This window comes from Erinaceus europaeus, chromosome 4 (genome assembly GCF_950295315.1).
Source record: "Erinaceus europaeus chromosome 4, mEriEur2.1, whole genome shotgun sequence".
Lineage (NCBI taxonomy): Eukaryota > Metazoa > Chordata > Mammalia > Eulipotyphla > Erinaceidae > Erinaceus > Erinaceus europaeus.
Window position 1 is genome coordinate 20,556,000 of NC_080165.1, and position 18,990 is coordinate 20,574,989.

Sequence of the window (18,990 nt, forward strand, 5' to 3'; positions counted from 1 at the left end):
GCCCAATGTGTGTCCCCAATAGCCTTCAAGTTCCTGGGTTCAGGAGGAAATAATGAGTGTCTGGAAATAACTAAAGTTCTGCCAGGGAGGACACATAGGCACACATCATGCCCTTTGCACAAGATGTGAGGGATTACCTGTCCTGACTGGCAAGACATTTGTTGCACAGAATAAGGACAATGCCAGCTGCAAGAGCTGATAAATGTGGAGACCCAGCCAGCAAACTTCCATTTTACTTATTTTTTATTCATTCATGTGTATGTAACACCAGGCCCTCAAGCACATACACTTTCACTGCTCCTGAGTCACCTTTTTCTTCCTTTTTATTTCAGAGAAAGAGTTCACCCACATGTTGACACATCCAAGTGATGCCTGGATTTGAACATGGACCTTGAGCATGACAAGTACACACCTCATCAGGTGAGCTATCCTCTGACCCCCAGAAGTCCTCCTTTTAGAAAGCCCTGGTGGCCTAGTCAATTGGTACCTTCAAGGACCCTACCTTTCTCTTCCCACACTTCAACTCCTACTCTTGGGTTTTACAATCCCCAGAGGGACTGGGTGGTAGCACACTTGATTAATCACACATGTTACAATGCACAAGGAACTGGCTTCAAGTCCCTGGTCCCCACCTGCAGGGGAAAAGCTTTACAAGTGAAGCAGGGCTGCAAGTCTCTCTCTCTCTCTCTCTCTCTCTCTCTCTCTCTCTCTCTCTCCCTCTCTAACTCCTTTCCCTATCTCCATTTCTCTATCTCTATCCAATAAATAAATAAATAAAATTTTCTTTTAAAAAGTCACCAAAGAGTAAACCCTATAAATCCAAGGCATTCCACTCTGGACCCTAATAAAAGAAGTACCTTACATCTGCATGTGCTCTCCCCAGAGTTAAACCTTAATGTTTTCAAAGTTCCCTGACCGTTGTTGATGAGGTGTGTCTTGTAATCATAATAAGAACTGCAAGGATGACTTTTTGTCTCTGGCTGTCTGGTATCTGTGGGGACTCCCCACAGGTTATTTGAGCCTAGGTGAATGCCCCTGGCATTCCTGGCCAAGAACATCTCTATTAATTGGCTGGAACCTACATAACACGCAGGCATATTGACTTGAGACACAGCCCCAGCTCAACTTCTACTTTTCCTGGAAAGAAGGGGTGTGTGTGTGTGTGTATGTGTGTGTGTGTGTGTGTGTGTGTGTGTGTGTGTGTGTGTGTGTGTGTGTAGGTCTAGAGGAGGTCTGGGCTCTCAGGGCCCCCGTTCTTCCTTAGCTCTGCACATTGACCCTGTCCCAACATGAATACTGACACAAAAGCAGAGGAGAAGGGTTCCAACTTGTGCCTTTATTTATAAGCACTGTCTCCGAGCAGAGGGCACTTCTTCTGACTTACATCTAGTTCTTTAAGCTCCTGGATTTCATTTTTTCTTCCAGTGCTTTCTGCAAGTTCATGTTCATAGCATTTTTCTGGTGCCATCGTCCTACAGAGAGCAGGGGGAGTAGCAACTGAGGTCACCCAGGCCGCTGTGGTGACCCCACTTCTTCCAGGCCTACCCCAGGGTGCTCTCTGCTGCCCTGCTTTTTCTCCATACCTTGGGAATCTACAAGCCCACCCATGAAAAGGGGACCCACCTCCAGCCACCCCCCAACACCCCACCTACCCAGATCATCTGTCTTCCTGCCATGCCAATGTTCTATGTCCCTCACTGACTTCTCAATCACCTCTGGAGTGTAGGAGGCCTTCATGAGGCTCTTCGCCTCTTCTGTGGCTCCTGTGGAAGCCCATGAAGAAATCCTCAGATGCCCCACATCAACAGAGAATGACTGGCAGGCCGGGGCTCAACCCGGGGTATCAGTTTCCTCTATGGGTGGTGGGTTGTGTGGAGCCAGGGAGTGGGAGAGGAAAACAGAAGAAGGCAGGCCTGCTTGGGTTCAAAGCCCAACCATGTCATTTATGGACAACATGGCTGAAGAAAAGTTGTTAATCTCTCAGAGCTTTAGTCTCTCATCTACTCAAGGGAATGAAATAATTGTGGCCATTAGTGCCTATGCTTGCTGACAATATCTTTGCCTATAAAGTTAAAAGATACACAAAGGAATCAACTACCATGACCCAGAATCAGCAGAAACATCACACAGAGTACCATATCTTAGACACAGGATACAAATCAAACATGTTTCACATATGAAGTCAGGAGTAAGAATAAAACTAAACAATTTTTTTAAAAAAACTCCCAGAAAGGACAGATTTTGAGTAAAAGAAACAGAAATGAAAGTTAATCTCAATGGATAATAAGAAGTCTGAGATTTGTTTCAAAGTAATCTGGCATGATTGTGGAAGGGTAAAAACTGGTCATATATGAATAACTAGCAAACTAACACCACAAAACTCATAGTTTCAACTATGTATTTCATCTGGACTCAAATGCTAAGACATAATAACATGGAAGCTGAGTCGAAACCTACTAAGAGCCTCACATTGTTTAGATAAACTGAAATATCCAGTTTTGTTTTTTTTTAATTGTTAATTATATGTGTAGAAATGTTAAGGTATTCAGATGCCAGCATGATGCTGACCAGACTTCCCTGGACAGACAACCCCACCAATGTGTCCTGGAGCCCTGCTTCCCCAGAGCCCCACCCCATTAGGAAAAGAGAGAGGAAGGCTGGGAGTATGGATTGACCAGTCAACGCCCATGTTCAGCAGGGAAGCAATTACAGAAGCCAGACCTTCCACCTTCTGCATCCCATAATGACCTTGGGTCCATACTCCCAGAGGGATAAAAAATGAGATAGCTATCAGGGGAGGGGATGGGATACGGAGATCTGGTGGTGGGAATTGTGTGGAGTTGTACCCCTCTTATCCTATGGTTTTGTTAATGTCTCCTTTTTTAAAATAAATAAAAAAAATGTTAAGGTAACAACTAAAACAGTACATGGATTAAAGACAAAAGCGGGATTTAGAATGAAAGAAATCTCCCTGAGATTTAAAACAAGAAAACAAGGAAAAGACAGCTGCATAGAACATAAAGGCAAAACCAGCACAAGGGTAACTGGGGAGATAGCACAGTGGTATTGCATCAGCCTCGAGGCCCCAGAGACTCCACATTCAATGTCCTGAGCACCAACTTATGCCAGAGTTGAGCAATGCTTTGGAATCTCTAAGTAAAAAAAAAATTAATGATATATTTATTTATTTTAATGAGTGAGAGAGATAGAGAAAGAACAGAACACTGTTCACCTCTAGCTTATGGTAGGTAGTACTGGGGATTGAGCCAGAGATCTTGGAGTCTCAAGCATGGATGTCTTTTACAGAAGCATTATGCTGTCTTCCCAGCCTGTAAATCTGTTTAAAAGTCTACTGTTTAACATGTAGGGAGCCAGAACATAACTCACCCAGCAGGACACATGCCTTGTGATGTGTGTAGCCAGGTTCAAGTTCTGGTACCTTATGGTAGTGTCACAGAACAGGGTTTGGGGGCAGTGCTGTGATGTCTCTCACTGTCTGTCTTTCACTGTCTAAAATTAAAAGAATGAGAAAAAAATCAGTCTGAAATGGTGAATCACATGTGCATAAGGCCTGGGAGCTGCCAAAAAAGAAGAAAGAAAGAAAGAGAAAGAAAGAAAGAAAGGAAAAGAGACAGAAAAGAAAAATGGAACAAAGTCACGGGAATACATCTGTGTCAATGATTTGAATAAATACAAATAGGTGAATCTTACTGATTAAGAAAACATGACCGAGGGATAAAGAACAGGAAAGCTTCCAATGGAGGGGATAGGATATGGAGCTCTGGTGGTGGGAATTGTGTGGAACTGTACCCCTCTTTTCCTATGGTCTTGTTGATCATTATTATTAAATCAGTTAGAAATAAATAAATAAAACAGATGACTGGATTGCAGAGAATTTTTTTAGGTACGTGTTACTCAAATCACACTTAAAACAAAAGGACACAGAGAAAGAATAAACAAGCAACTATTCCACGCCAATACTAACCCAAAGCAAACTGGCCTCCCTGCACTGATATTAATAATAGAGAGAGAGACATCAAGAGAAATAAAAACGCCCATGGTTCACTCAGGTGAGGTAAGGTAACGTTTTTTTGTCAGTTTGTTTTTCAGAGGGAGAGAGAGAGAGAGAGAGAGAGAGAGAGAGAGAGGGAGAGACCACAGCACTGTGGGGCTGAGCTCACCTGGCAAAGCAGCACACTACCCAAGTGAGCTATTTCACCCACCTGAGATAATAGCTCTAAACTTGCTGTACCAAAATAATCTTCAGACAGGTGAAGTGAACCTGACAGAACTACAAGGAAAAGTGACAGGCCTCCTCTCACAGGGGAAGACATCAAGGAGCACCCTTTAGTGATTAATAGATCAAGTGCAGAATATTAAAAGATTTGTATAGGAACAATTAGCAAGCTTGCTCTGGTAGACAAACTCAGACTCCTGAACCCAAGAGATTATTTTCAAATCCATATTGACCATCGATAGAAATGGAGTGCCGCTGGGTTATCAGCGGAGTCTCAGTGATTTCAAAGGACTGGCATCATTATCAGCCTAGTTCTTCAACAAAGAGGCCAACGAGCCAGAAATCCATTTTGCAAATGAAAATTGTATGGGACTCGGTGTTCCTGACTTTCAATGCTTGTGCAACAGAATGTGAAGTTAAACCGAAGTCTCCTGCAAATTTTAGGAATCCCATACCCAAGTAAGTTGTGAACCAGACTCCTGCTGATGAAAATGTAGGGTAAGCATCTAAAAACTTTTCAAAAATCTTACCCACAGTCAGGATAGGATAGGGTCGGTTTGGGGGGAACAGGCAAGAGGTTCCTTTGCATTCATGTCTGTACTATTCCACTGCTCCCAGAGGACTTTTCCTTTCCCCTGATAGAGGGTGAGAAACAGAGAGGGAAGGGAGACAGACAGAAATACAGACACCAAGGCACCGCTCCTTCACTAGTGAAGCTTTCCCTTGGCATGGCGCTCCCATGTGGTGGTTGGGTCCTTGTACATGGCAAAGTGTGCAGCACACTGGGTAAGCTATTTCCCAGGTAAGATTTTAGAAAGAGAAAATATTAGGTGCCTCTTAAAGTCAACAAATTAGGTAACTAAGATGAAGTTAGAGAATGTTTTTTACCTATCTTATCATCATGACCTCAAAATTCTAGAAATGGTAGAACTTGGCCAGCTGAGTCTGAAATTTATGTGAAAGATCGGGGACCTAAAATAATGAAGACAAAGGGCCAAGTAGTAGTGCACCTGATTAAGCATTCATCTGACCCAGGCACATATGGAAACCTGGTGGATATGAACAATATCCCTTCAGGTCACTGGGGGGAAGATGAAACTATTCAATAAAAGGAACCCAGAAAATTGGCAATCCATATGAAAAAGGCATTAAACAAAAATGAGTCCCCATCTTACACTAGAGGCAGAAATCCATTCCGGGTGGATTAAAGATTTAAGTGTGAAAAGCAAACTAAATATGTTTGAAGACTATACAAAAGATTATCTTTATGACTCAGCATGGCATCAGATTTCTTTAGTCCATTCCTGCTGGCTCTTTGTCTTGATAAAAAGCAATTCTATTCTTCCATCTATTTAGGTTAAACACCTTGACATCAACCTTAATTCCTCTAGTGCCTACCCCAATTCCATTCATTAGATTGGCACAAATAGAAACACAGATCAGAACTATCCCAAACTGGTTTTAACAGAAACCAGCTTCCTACCCACCCCCTCCCTCTCATACACAAGCTATTTGTCAGAGTCAGAGCACCAGCCTGCACTGATAACAAGACCTTGACCTAAAAAACATCACTGGGAACAAAAAATTGGAAACAGAGTCTCTTCTGAAGCAGAAGTTCCCACAAGGAATACCCAGAAAATTCACTTTATCTACTCTGATTCAAAGCCCAGCCATCAACGTACCTCTAAATCATCCTTTCCATCTACCTACCTTATTGCTAAAACTCAGAATGCTCCCTAACCTCAAGATCAAGGAGACAGAGTAGAACTTAGCACCCTACTGCCTTGCCCTAGTCAAGCATGCAATAAATCCTTTTCTTCTTACAAAAGTCAGTGCCCTTGGAGGTTATACTGGCTCCTGTGCTAAATAGGAATATATATGGGTCCTAGGTCAGATCAGTGGGGACAACAGTTAATGGTATTTATATACTTTCCTCATATCGGAGCTGCTCTCTGCCCTAATCCAGCTCTCTAGTACAATTCTCAACTCTGACACCATCTTTCCTGACATTATTTTAGTCCATCTGCATGTTAGCTTTGAGTCTCAGGCAAAAGTTACTAAATTCATGGACCCCTTGGAAAATATCTAAAATAGACTTCCTAGCTTCTTCCAGTATGGATCCCACATCTCACCAACTATATTCTTACCTTTAGGTTCCTGATTATTAAACAATTTGTTCTGCTTTATATCTTAATGCTTTTCAGTCACCAAGTTGCAGGTGCTACCATGATACCAACCTAACTTCCCTGGGCAGATGAGCTTACCAATGTGTCCTGGAACCCCACATCTCTCCAGAGCCCTGCCCCACTAGGGAAAGATAGAAACAGGCTGGGGGAGGGGGCGGGTATGGGTCAACCTGCCAACATCCATGTCCAGCAGAGAAGCACTTACAGAAGCCAGACCTCCCGCCTTCTACACCACATAAATAATTTTAGCCATACTCCCACAGGGATAAAAAACAAAGAAACTAGGAGTCGGGTGGTAGTGCAGGGGGTTAAGCATATGTGGTGCAAAGCACAAAGACCCACATAAGGATCCTGGTTCGAGCCCCCGGCTCCCCACCTGCAGTGGAGTCGCTTCACAAGCGGTGAAGCAGGTCTGCATGTGTCTATCTTTCTCTCCCCCTCTCTGTCTTCCCCTCCTCTCTCCATTTCTCTGTCCTATGCAACGACAACGACATCAACAACAATAATAACTAAAACAAGGGTAACAAAAGGGAAAATAAATAAATATTTTAAAAATTTTTGAAAAAAAGAATAGAGAAACTTCCAGTGGAGGGGAGGGTATAGGGAACTCTGGTGGCAGGCACTGTGTGGAATTGTATCTCTGTTACCTTACAGTCTTGTCTTGATTAAATCACTAATCAAAAAATCAAAAAGTGCCATTGTATGTCTTGTTTTTTGTTTGTTATTAAGGTTTTGTTGTTGTTCCTATGTACACAGAGCAGCAAAACCTTCTTTGATAATATCCATCGAGCTTCCCCATCACAACTTCTTTGAGGTTACCGTATTGCACAAGGATGCCTTCCAGAGGTGGACAGGGCACCAATTCTGCTCCCTCCATTAAGCCACCATCATCTATCCCAACTGGATTTGTTTCAATCATCTCTTCACTGGTCTCCCTGCCCCAGCCTCCCTGCATCCATTCTCAGTGCACCAACTGCTGTGCTTCTTAAACTCAGTGATTCTCAGACACTCCCATTCTCTTCAAGTCCTGTTATTCTCGGCTCACAAAGAAAAGTTTTCTGGGGTGACCTTCCCCACCCAGCCCACTCCTCTCTGACTTCATCTCCCCACATTCTCCTTTTTCAGACACAAGGACCTTACTAATCTGGAACAGCAAAGCCCACCTGGGTGGGTAAGAGCAGAGAGAGAAGCAAAGGAAGGCACACAGGTAGTGGTGTACAAAGGGCTTGGAGCAAGTGCTAGTCTCCAAAGTGTCAGTACCACCATGACTAGAGACCATAAGCGAACAGAGTAATGCCAACCAGAAGACACACTACAAGCAACTCTTGTGAGCTGGTGCCTGCTGACGTGAGCTGTCCCCAGTGCACTGCTTAGGTTGAATGGAGGGTACATGGATGTCTCCACATTATTTACATTTCTACGAATGTAGCCATATAAAGCTACAGTCCAAAATTAGTGATAGAGGAGTGGGAATCTGGCTTCCTGAGGACCAAAGCAGAAGACAGTCAGAGCTGTATTCTCTCTCCCCTCCTCCAGCACCAACTCCTCCCTCCAGGCCCAAATAAAAACCCAGAAAGGCTTTCAGTGACTGTCCAGTTCCTTGGGTGACAGGGAAGGAAGCCAGGTGGAGGAAGCTTGCCAGATATCGGGGGCAGAACTGGGAAAGGTCTGCAATGGAGGGGAGCAGAGGGAAGGGAGGGAGAAATCCAGAAAGACGACCTTTTGCAATGAGGCTGTACTGGAACATGAGGACAGAAAAAGAAGACCCTGCACACTGACCATGGGCCCCCATTCGAACAATTTGTTAAACCCTTGGGGACAGGGTCATAGCTGGGTGGTGCCCCAGTGCCCAGAAAAGATTCTGAGGCTTTAGAGACTAAAGAAAAGAGTGGGTTTGCATTCCACCTCCTACTTTTGGGAGGTCTTGTGCAAAAGATCCCCAACCTGCTTATGATCTTAAACATGGCTGCAGCTGGCACTGCAGACACCCAGGTCTTCCGGTGTACCCTCAGGTGGTGCCACCACCAGGCCCTGGGGAAGAAAACCGATGCCTGCCAGCTACTGAGCACACAGTATGCCCTCCAGGCCAGCCACTGGCATAGTCACTAGAGGCTGCTGGTGAGGGCTTGAGTGATCAGTATCACCCTCCTGTTGGCTGAGGCCCAGAGAGTCAAAGTTCTAAGACCACACCCAGTAAGTATCTGAGCTTTGAACTCAAAAGAACTGATATTGTCACCATGACCAAAGGTACCCAAGACAAGATTTTCCAGACCTCCTATTGGCAGCTGAGGACATGGGGGTGTCTGGGGGAGAAGGGGCAGCCTGCCCACTGGAGTGAGTCATCTGTACGGTGTCCATGGATTTTCCAGGGACTAGATGTCCCCAGCACTTAGCACAGAACCTGGCATAGAGGTAGCCTGGAGTAACCATGAAATGAGGCATGTCCTAGGGACTTAGACCCCAAATGGGATCCAAGAAGGCATGGACCCCTCATAGGTCTTGCTGGCCCCCAGACCTGAGGTTACTCCAGGCTCCCGCCCTTCCCCTCCGGCCTGACCTGGAAAGAGGTTGGAGCGCAGGTGGTAGCCCAGTTCGTAGTAGTCTGAGAAGCTGTTGGAGGGCTGTCCGGGACTCTGGATCCTGTTGGGCCATGAGCTAGCCCTATTCTGGACCTCCAAGGCTTCACTAATAGCCTTTTTAGCCTACAGGAAGTAGGGGATAAGGATACAGAAGCGAGGTGAAGCCTTTCTCCCCCCCCCCAACCCCCACCTCCCTCTGCTTTTCACATCCCACCTGCCCTTGGCCTGCAGCTTCACACCTGCCCACCCCACTGATTCAGGAGCCCTCTGCCATCTCCCACTGGGGCTTGGGATCCAGGAGTGAGTGGAGCAGGAGGCCTGCTCACTCACGCACACAGCTGCTGACCTCCACAGCCCCAGCAGCCTCCAAGAATCAAGGGTGCCTGCTGCTATCTCCAGATAGCCCTGCTCTCACTTCACCACTAGGGAAGTTGAGCCACCTGTGGCTGAGCCCAGGCTATAGCAGTGGGAATGCCTGGGCCTGCATCCCCATTCTGTCCCAAGGCAGCTTCTGACTTGGGGTAAGTCTCTGCTCCTTTCTGGGCCTCAGTCTCCACTTGTAAGATAGATCAGAGGCAGAGCTGGAAGGCCTTTGAAGCCACTTCCAACTCCACTATGTGCTGACTTTGTGGCCTTGTATATAGGTCACCATTGGTCAGAAAAAATCAAATAGAGCTTGAAGTCAGATAATTATGGACAGAGAGAGAGTGACCCCTTCCTTAGCTGAGAGGGAACAGTCCAAGAGTGGCCCTGTCACCTGTTTCCAAGGTGGGAAAGATCCCCTGAATGGAGTGGGACATCCGAGGCTAGCTGGTGGAGAGGGTCAGCACATTTTAAGATGCCAAAGAAGAAGAGGACTGGCCCACAGTCTTTGTGATCCTGCCCCTGGTCCAGTGTGACCCCAGGCTGAACTTAACACCCCTCTGAGCCATGTGTCAACAACTAGGGCAGCGAAAGAAAGGACTCCTGTCCACATACCACACAAAGCTGCTGCTCTAAGAGTTGAGGTGGCAGCTTTGAAAATATCTCCATTTCGGGAGTCAGGCTGTAGCGCAGCGGGCTAAGCACAGGTGGCGCAAAGCACAAGGACCGGCATAAGGATCCCGGTTCGAACCTCGGCTCCCCACCTGCAGGGGAGTCGCTTCACAGGCGGTGAAGCAGGTCTGCAGGTGTCTGTCTTTCTCTCCTCCTCTCTGTCTTCCCCTCCTCTCTCCATTTCTCTCTGTCCTATCCAACAATGACAACAACAATAATAATAACTACAACAATAAAACAACAAGGGCAACAAAAGGGAATAAATAAATATTTAAAAAATTATAAAAAACAAAAAACACACATAAAAAGAAAATATCTCCATTTCATGTCCGAGACTCTGAGGTCCCAGGTTCAATCCCCAGCAACACTATTAAGATCTAAGAAGTGGGGGAGTCGGGTGGTAGTGCAGCAGGTTGAGCGCACGTGGTGCAAAGCACAAGGACCAGCGTAAGGATCCCGGTTCGAGCCCCAGCTCTCCACCTGCAGGGGAGTTGCTTCACAGGCAGTGAAGCAGGTCTGTAGGTGTCTGTCTTTCACTCCGTCTCTCTGTATTCCCCTCCACTCTCCATTTCTCTCTGTCCTATCCAACAATGATGACAACAATAATAGCTACAACAACGGCAACAAAAGGGAATAAATAAATAAAATTAAATATAAAAAGATCTAAGAAGTATTCATCTCTATCTCTCTCATTTGAAAAAAATGAAATAAAAAATATATATCTGCATGTCAGAGCAGGCCAGATCTGCCCCAGTAAGAAGGCCACTTAGCAACTAAGCAGATCAATTTCATCTCAGCTTCCCACTGGTGATCCTGGAAAGGGAGAGATGGTGGAGAACAATGCCATCATTGACCAGAGCTGCCCTCATTTTACAGACCGGAAGGGCACTGGCCAGTCTGACCTCACTCAACCGTTTCCCTTTACAGATGTGGAGACCAGCCATCAGAGACAGGAAGTGACTTAGTGTCACACAGCACTGAGGGCAGAGCCAAAGTCAAATCTTCTCATCTCGGTCAGTGCCGTGTAGCACCAGAAGTTGTCTCTATTAGAAAGCATGTGTCAGCTAACATGTCTGACTTAAATGTAAGGCTAACAACAACAGTGTCATATTCAGGGTCGGGGTTCCAGGATCTGGATCCAATGCTGGGGGTGGGAGCTGACCTACTCAGCCCTCTAAGCCTTGGTCTCCTAATCCCTGGAACAGGACAGTTACTAATGGTCCTGACTTCATTGTGAAGGTCAACAGTCCTTACACATGGAATGCTTAAGCAGCGAGCATATCTGTGGACAGAAAGTGCCCCATAGATGCTGAAATAAACAAGGAAGTGGTGGGCTGAGAGTATGTTTTCGGGGTGGATGGGAGGAGGGGTCCCCGTGTGCCATCCCCTTGCCCTGAGCCCCTCTCTAACACCTGGTTTTCAGACACCAGCTGGTCCACGAGCTTGCTCCCAAACTTATGGCGGATATTGCTGGGGATAATGCTGCTTGGGATCCTCGACCCCTCCTGGGGACCCTCCGCTGGACACTGGTGCAGCTGACGCCCCTTTTGGAGGGTGGTCCAGTTCTCCTTTGAGGGCGGTCTGTGGTCCCCCATCTTCAGGGCCTCAGGCTGCAGATCCCAACTGGGGCATTCCTGGCTGCTGGCCCGAGAGTTTAGAAGCCGAGGCTCCTCAAGGTGGACCTGCCCCGGGGATTTGCCTCGAGGGTTGCACCCCCACTGCAGGGATGGTTGTGGGGAGTCTGGAGCCTGGGACGTGAACTTGCAGGTGTCTGAGGGGCTGTAGGCAGTTCTGCAGGAGCTCGTGTCCTGCTGGCTTTCCTTGTTGTTCAGGGAGGATCTGGTCAGAGTGCCTGCATATGAAGGGGAGGAAGATGTAGTAAAAGTGGGGACAGGAAGGAGTACAGACAGACACAGAGCCCCAGAGATCCCAGGGCAGAGAGAAAATAAGAGAGCAGCAGTATAAGTGAGACACCAGGAGACAAACACGAGGGGCCGGGGAGAAGACCTCTTAGTCTCCCAGCTGCCTGTGAGGCAAGGTCACTCCACAGTGGCTTTGACACTTGATGCTGATCTGAGCTGGAGCCCACCATGAACCTGACTGTGTGACCATGAGTGAGGGGTTTGACTTTCCCCCATTTGGTTGGCTCTCTCTCCCTCTTATTTATTTTTTATTGCCACCACCTCAGGGCAGAGCCAGGATTCAAAGTCAAGTCTACTCAGTCTCGGTCAGTGCCGTGTAGCACCAGAAGCTGTCTCTATTAGAAAGCATGTGTCAGCTAACATGTCTGACTTAAATGTAAGGCTAACAACGACAGTGTCATATTCAGGGTCGGGGTTCCAGGATCTGCTGGCCCCATCTGGATCCACTACTGGAGGTGGGAGCTGACCTACTCAGCCCCTCTAAGCCTTGGTCTCCTAATCCCTGGAATGGGACAGTTACTAATGGTCCTGACTTCATCGTGAAGGTCAAGAGTCCTTACACGTGGAGCGAGTGCTTAAGCAGTGCAAAGTGCCACTCAATGGAGTGTACCACTACCCACCCCTCCCTAATACCTTCCATCCTATCTAGAGAGGAAACCATTCATCCAGAGAGGAAACCCGGCAGCTGAGGAAGCTGGCAGAGGGCATTCCCTGGCATGGTTAAGTCACACAACTGGAAAATCCCAGAGGTGAATGGGGGGGGGGGGAGATAGGACCATAGTTCCGCATTCAGAGTTGCTTCCCACTTCTCTCCCCTGTTCTCAGGGCTCAGGTCACTTCCAGGGCTCTTGTTTCTGCTCTCTGCACCCATCCTCCCACCCACATAACCCTGACTCTTGAGCATCAGAGGGTGTCCCTTCCCCAGCCTGGCCCCCACCCATTCCTCCCCATCGAGGCCCCTCCCATCTCCGTACCTACTCCAAAATGACCACCCAGCCCCCTCCTTGCATTCTGTTCCCACAGCTCCATGCATCTTTCAGAAGCGAGATTTTTTTTTCCCTTCCTGAATGGTTGTGAGATGAGAGTCATCTCATGTCCCCACCTGCATGGGGGCTGGGGGGCATCACTGAGGTGGGGTCCATGGATGGTCAGTCCTGGGTCTCCATAGAACCCCCTCCAAGAGACTGTGCTGTGGAGATGTTCAATGAGCATGTCTATACACTTAGGTAGTTCAAAAATTTTTTTAAAAGATATTTTCAAAAAAAAAAAAAAGACATTTTAGATAGCATGCTTTATAACAGTGTATAAATTTTTTCTTACATTTTAGATACCATTTTAGATAGCATGCTTTATAACAGTGTATAAATTCTTCCTTACTGTGGAGAATATATATACGATGAGCCCTTCCTGGGCTGAGAGATGCTCACGGGTAGGGCTCCTGCCTTGCACATGGCCCAGGATCAAGCACAGGTACCACATGGCAGGTGCTATGGCATCAGGGAAAGCTCTAGTGCTGTCTTCTCTCTCTCTCTCTCTCTCCCTCTCTCTGAATGAAAAAGTGGCCCCCAGTGGGAAAATCACACATGTAAGAAAGACCCCAGCTACACATGCCCCATTCGAGACGAGCCTCCTACCACAGCCCCAACCCCTCCTCAGCACCGCCTGTAGCTGGGTTTGCTGAGCCTCCCTCCAAAGCCCTCTGTATGGGTCCTCCAGGACTCTGCAACACACAGCTTTGCCCCACTCTTGTTCAACAAGTCTCCAAGCACTTGTTAAAAATACAGATTCCATTGCTCAACAATTTGTTTGGCTTCGTATGTTAACTCTCTTTTCAATCACCAGGTTCCAGATGCCACCAGGATGCTGGCCAGGCTTCCCTGGACTGAAGACCCCACCAATATGTCCTGGAGCTCAGCTTCCCCAGAGACACACCCTACTAGGGAAAGAGAGAGGCAGACTGGGAGTATGGACCAACCAGTCAACGCCCATGTTCAGCAGGGAAGCAATTACAGAAGCCAGACCTTCTACCTTCTGCACCCCATAATGACCCTGGGTCCATGCTCCCAGAGGGCTAGAGAATGGGAAAGCTATCATGGGAGGGGGTGGGTTAAGGAGATTGGGTGGTGGGAATTGTGTGGAGTTGTACCCCTCCTACCCTATGGTTTTGTTCGTTAATCCTTTCTTAAATAAAAAATAAAAATAAATAAAAAAATACAGATTCCTGGACTTGTCCCAGAACTGCTGCAGCATCAAAACCTCCATAGGCAGGCCATGAGGTGACTAAAATACTCAACCCTCAAGCAGGGGGTCCTGAGTTGGATACCCAGCATTGCATGTGGTAGAGTGATACTCTGGGGTCCTCTCTCTCCTCTCCCCTCTTCCACTCCTCTCCCCTCCTCTCCCCTCCCCCTCTTCCTTTCTTCTCTCCTCTCTTTTTCCCCTATCTCTCCTCTCCTATCTCTCCTCTATCTCTGCTCTCTCTCTTTCCTTTTACTGTCTCCTCTCTCTTTCATAGATAAATCTTAACTGGGGCTGGGGAGACAGCATAATGGTTATGCAAAAGGCTCTCCTGCCTGAGGCTCTGAGGTCTCAGGTTCAATCCCCAGCACCACCATAAGCCAGAACTGAGCAGTGCTCTGGTCTCTCTGTTTTTTTTTTTCCCTCTGTATCTCTCTCTCTTTAAAATAAAATATTTTTTAAAAGATAAGTCTTAACTGAAAAAGAAAGAGCCTTCATGGGAGAGAGAGAATTGAGGTGTTTAGCTAGACTCCTAAACCACACAGAGGCCTCATTGCCCAGACTGTCCCCCACACACACCACCCACCAGTCACTGTTACTCACCCCTGGGGACTCAGAGCTTACCTAATTCAGTCACCCCAGCTCTGAGAGCCTTGTCCTTGTCCTCAGGACAGACTCCTGCCCTGGGGACAGGCCCAGAATCTGTGCTGGCCTCCCCTCCAGGCTCCAAGCCAGGTTCGATTTCATTCAGCTGCACCCTCTCCACCCACAGGCCTTGCTCCACAGTAGTCCCTGTGCCTGAAACATCCTCTCCTCCCCTCCTTGGGCAGCAATTTCTGGGCTTGGATGGAGACCTTCATTTCCCTCCCACTACAGAGAGCCAGGGCCAGCTCACTAGAGTTCTCTCCCCATCAGCTGAGCCTGGGGGTGTGGCTGCTGCTTCCCCTCTGAGTCTGAGGACCAGGCTGGAGTGGGGCCCTAGTCCCTAGCCTGTAGATGAGGCTCAGGGGTAATCCTTTTCTGGCACTTTTATTTATGTATTCCCCCCTTTCTTCTCCTCTCAATGCCTAAGGAAGTCAGGGCCACCCTGTGGGTGTGGAAACCAAAATAAGACGAGAGTGGGTGGTGGGTAGGAGCTGACTGTACCCAGGCAGCTCCCGGGGCCTGAGATCTGGGGTCAGCCCTTCCTGGTCAGTGCATCCCTTCCCATTGTCCTACCTGCTTGCTGGCCCAGGTCCATGGACTCGAGCTCTGGACAGGACAGGTAATTCCCAGATTAGTCCTGCAGACAAAGAGAAGCATTCTGTCACCTCAGGTGTCACAGGCTCCTCTGAAAGAGGATGAGCCAAGAGAAGTGGGGAGACCTGTGGCCTTTCCCCTGGCCAGGGGTTCTCCATGCCAACTCTCTCTGACACCAAGGACCCACAACTCCACACACCACGACTCCACTACTGAAAACCCTTGGTCACCCCACCAACAGGGCCTCAAAGGCCTTTCCAAAACAGCCTGCGGGTCCTGGGGCCCTCACCCTCCTTTACAATCTTTCCCCCATCTTTACTTCATAAACCCCCCACCACCAGGAGCCCCAGCAAAATCATGGCTGGAGAACATCCTACAAGAATCCCTCCAAGCTGATAGCTGCTTGCCCCCTTGCAAGCAGGATTCTGTCTGTTTTGCCAGATGGTTATTCAAGTTCAAGGCAACACTGGCCAGCAGGGAGAAACAGCAGGGAGAAATAGCAGGGGCCAGAAGCCTACTCTGACAGCTCTGCAGTCTTGCTCCCCAAAGCACAGGCCTTTGGGCCAAACTTGAGGAGAGGTTCAGGCATCTCCAAAAGTCTAGGCAGTTTTCATATTTGTATTGCTTCTACCTAGATGATCTTTGCCTTACTCCTATCCTCTTTTTCTTCTTCCACATTTGTTTTTGAAGGCTGTCGTGAGTGCTACAAAGTGAACAGACTCACTGTGCACTGCATTTCCCTCAAGATGACTGTCTATGCCACAGTGGGCCCAACAGGCCTGCCCTCACAGCCCAGGTGTGTGATCAGGGACCCCACCTAAGAGTCCTCTATGATGTCCACACAATGACAAAATCACCTAAAGGCACATTTGTCATTCATCAAAGACCCATGACTACTTGGGGTGTTTTCTACCTAGAGTTAAGAAGAAACATCTCTGTAATCAGAGAAGCAAAGAAGCAGCAAGTCTGAGTCAGAAAAGATATTTAAGGGGACCAGCAGTGGTGCACCTGGTTGAACACACATGTTACCATGTTCCAAGATCCAGGCTCAAGCCCCCAACCCCCATCTGTGGGGGAGGGAGCTTCATGAGAGGGGAAGGTGCTGTAGGTATCTCTCTGCCTCTCTCTTCCTCTATCGCCCCCCTCTCCTCTTGATTTCTGCTTCTATCCAGTAAATAATTAAGACATAGAAGAGATCTTTAGGATTAACTAATCCAGCCTCTTCATTTTACAAATTAAAGCAACAGTGATCTGGGAGGTGGTGCAGTGGATAAAGCACTGGGCTCTCAAGCATAAGGTCCTGAGTTCAATCCCCAGCAGCCCATGTACCAGAGTGATATCTGGTTCTTTCTCTCTCTCTCCCTATCTTTCTCATAAATAAATAAATAAATTCTTTAAAAATTTTTTAAACAAATTAAAGTAACAGAATCCAGAGAGAGGGAGTGACTTGTCTCAGATCACCCAGCTCTTGATGTGTTGATAGGCTCAGAACAGGTTATGAAGTGGGCTGGCCTTACTCTCTTGAAAGGAATCTGAGTGAAACACTATTATTCTTGACAAAACAGTGGTTTGGTGATGGGATGGTATCTGATTTGATTCCAAGTGACCCTTCTTACATTCAAACCCAATGTTACCACTTCCACCCTCCCCAAGTGAGTGTGGGCTAGATGTAGCAAGCAGCCTGCTTCTGATCAAAGCAATGTGACAGGGGCTAAGTAGAGCACACACATCACCATGAACAAGGGCCCAGGTTCAAGACTCCAGTCCCCAATTGCAGGGGGGCAATTTCACTAGCAGTGGAGCAGGGCTGCAAGTGTCTCCTCTCTATCTTTCTCTCCCTCTCTCTGTTTCTCATCCTGTATAAAGACAAAGAAAAAATGGCCACTGAGTGCAATGGAGTCTTATAGGCACTGAGCCCCAGAAATAACCCTAGTGGCAGAAAGAAAAAGAAAGGAAGGAAGGAAGGAAGGAAGGAAGGAAGGAAGGAAGGAAGAAAGAAAGAGAGAAAGAAGGAAAGAGAGAGAGAGAATATGATAAGAACAAGAGATGGGAATGTGTCCTTCCAAATGTATCTGTCCATATTCATGCCTCTGGCTCTCCTCAGCTTCTCTAATGGACACAGCTATTAGGTTTGGAGCTGCCCACATGTGGCCAGGAGCTGAAGAAAGTCTCTGACTCATAAGCAACTTAAGAAGTTCACAAAAAAATTGACTGAACCCTGCCACCTTCACCAACCCCTATATTGACTGTGCCTAGGCTGAGCCTTGACATGAGAACACATCAGTCACAGCCTGTGGGATCAATCCCTGTGCCTCTGGATTTGGCTACCCCAGGACCCTGGCCCAAAGAAACAGAGAAATAACTTGACACTGTTCTCTACAGGCCATCTTTTTAAGCCACTCAACTTTGAGGGAAATGGTTATGAAAAAGCAGGTAAATTTAAAAGTAGGTTATAAAAATCAGGGATTCGGAGTGGGATGTTTCTCCTCTCTGTCTTTCTTATGCAAGCACCAAGCCCCAGTGGCTTTTTTTTTTTCTATTGCCATCAGGATTATTGCTGGGGCTTGATACCTGCACAAAAAATTTAAAACTCCTGGTTTCCTTCTTCCTTTCTTTCTTTTTTGAATAGAGAAAGAGAGAAACTGAGAGAAGAAGGAGACAGAGGGAGGGAGAAAAAGAAGAAAAATATCTGCAGCACTGGTTCACCACTCAGAAGCTTCCCTCTGCAGGTGGGGATTGGTGGCTTGAACCCAGGTCCTTAAACATGACGACCTGTGTACTAAAGTGGGTACGTTGCTACCCCTCCCCCAGTAGCTCCTTACTTAGTGGTTAAAAAAAAAAAATCCACCTTATCCAGGTGGTGCTGAAACTAAGTCCCACAACTTCTATGGCCTTCGAGTGAGTTTTCTGTTCCTACCCTTACCCCTCCTCCCCCACCCCATAACACCCCCAGTCCACATATGAATGGACAGAGTGTGGACTCACGGCCAGTTTCTGACCTGGGGGAGCTCCCAGGAGACGTCCTCAGAAGGGTGGGCTAGTCCAGCCAGCTGCTGTCTGCGTACAGGCTTCCCCCGGCAGCCCTGAGTGTGGACAGAGAAGGTGAATACAGGCCCCGGACCACCTCACAGGTCCCTGCCCTGCTCTCCACTCTCTCTCATAATGCCAGGAAGCAAGGGAGCTGCTCTGGTGCGAGCTGAAGACAGGAGCCTGGGTCCTAGTGGCAGAGTGCTGAAGCTCCTTAGAGGGTAGCCAGGAAGCAGCCCTCCCCCACTGTTTATCCTGGTCACTATGGTAATCACCCAGCTCAGGGCTCTGTGACCTCAGAGGGCAGAGACAGAGGACAGGGGACAGTCAGGGCTGAGGGGATATGAAGGATCTTTGAGTGCTGTCCCCAAACACCCAGCTTGTGTTAGGTTGTGTGGCAGGCACAGAGGGTTCAAAGGTCACCAACTGGGAAGGAAACACATGAGCCTGTGGAGGCTAGGGCTGAGTGAAAATGTCCCTCTGTCCAGAGGAAACAAGGCAAGGCTGGTGGGAGGGCCTTCCAGTTT

The 18,990-nt window shown here is 47.6% G+C and overlaps 1 protein-coding gene across 1 annotated transcript; it reads right to left on the reverse strand.

The window, feature by feature from the left end:
- Positions 1-1,316: 1,316 nt before the first annotated feature.
- On the reverse strand, positions 1,317-18,696 carry CIMIP4 (ciliary microtubule inner protein 4). Its single transcript, XM_007519409.2, has 6 exons — positions 18,436-18,696; positions 15,416-15,479; positions 11,450-11,889; positions 8,981-9,125; positions 1,653-1,763; positions 1,317-1,472 (listed from the first exon to the last, which is right to left on the reverse strand). Exons 2-6 carry the CDS (start codon positions 15,435-15,437, stop codon positions 1,387-1,389), a joined length of 804 nt encoding a protein of 267 aa, XP_007519471.1. The 5' UTR covers positions 15,438-15,479; positions 18,436-18,696; the 3' UTR covers positions 1,317-1,386.
- Positions 18,697-18,990: the final 294 nt, after the last annotated feature.

Coding starts and splice junctions, on each gene's coding strand:
- CIMIP4 (XM_007519409.2), bottom strand. CDS start 15,437: ATGGACCTGGGCCAGCAAGCAG. Junction 11,890..15,415: donor GGACCTGGGCCAGCAAGCAG/GTAGGACAATGG, acceptor CTTCATATGCAG/GCACTCTGACCAGATCCTCC. Junction 1,473..1,652: donor CAGGAAGACAGATGATCTGG/GTAGGTGGGGTG, acceptor TGCTCTCTGTAG/GACGATGGCACCAGAAAAAT.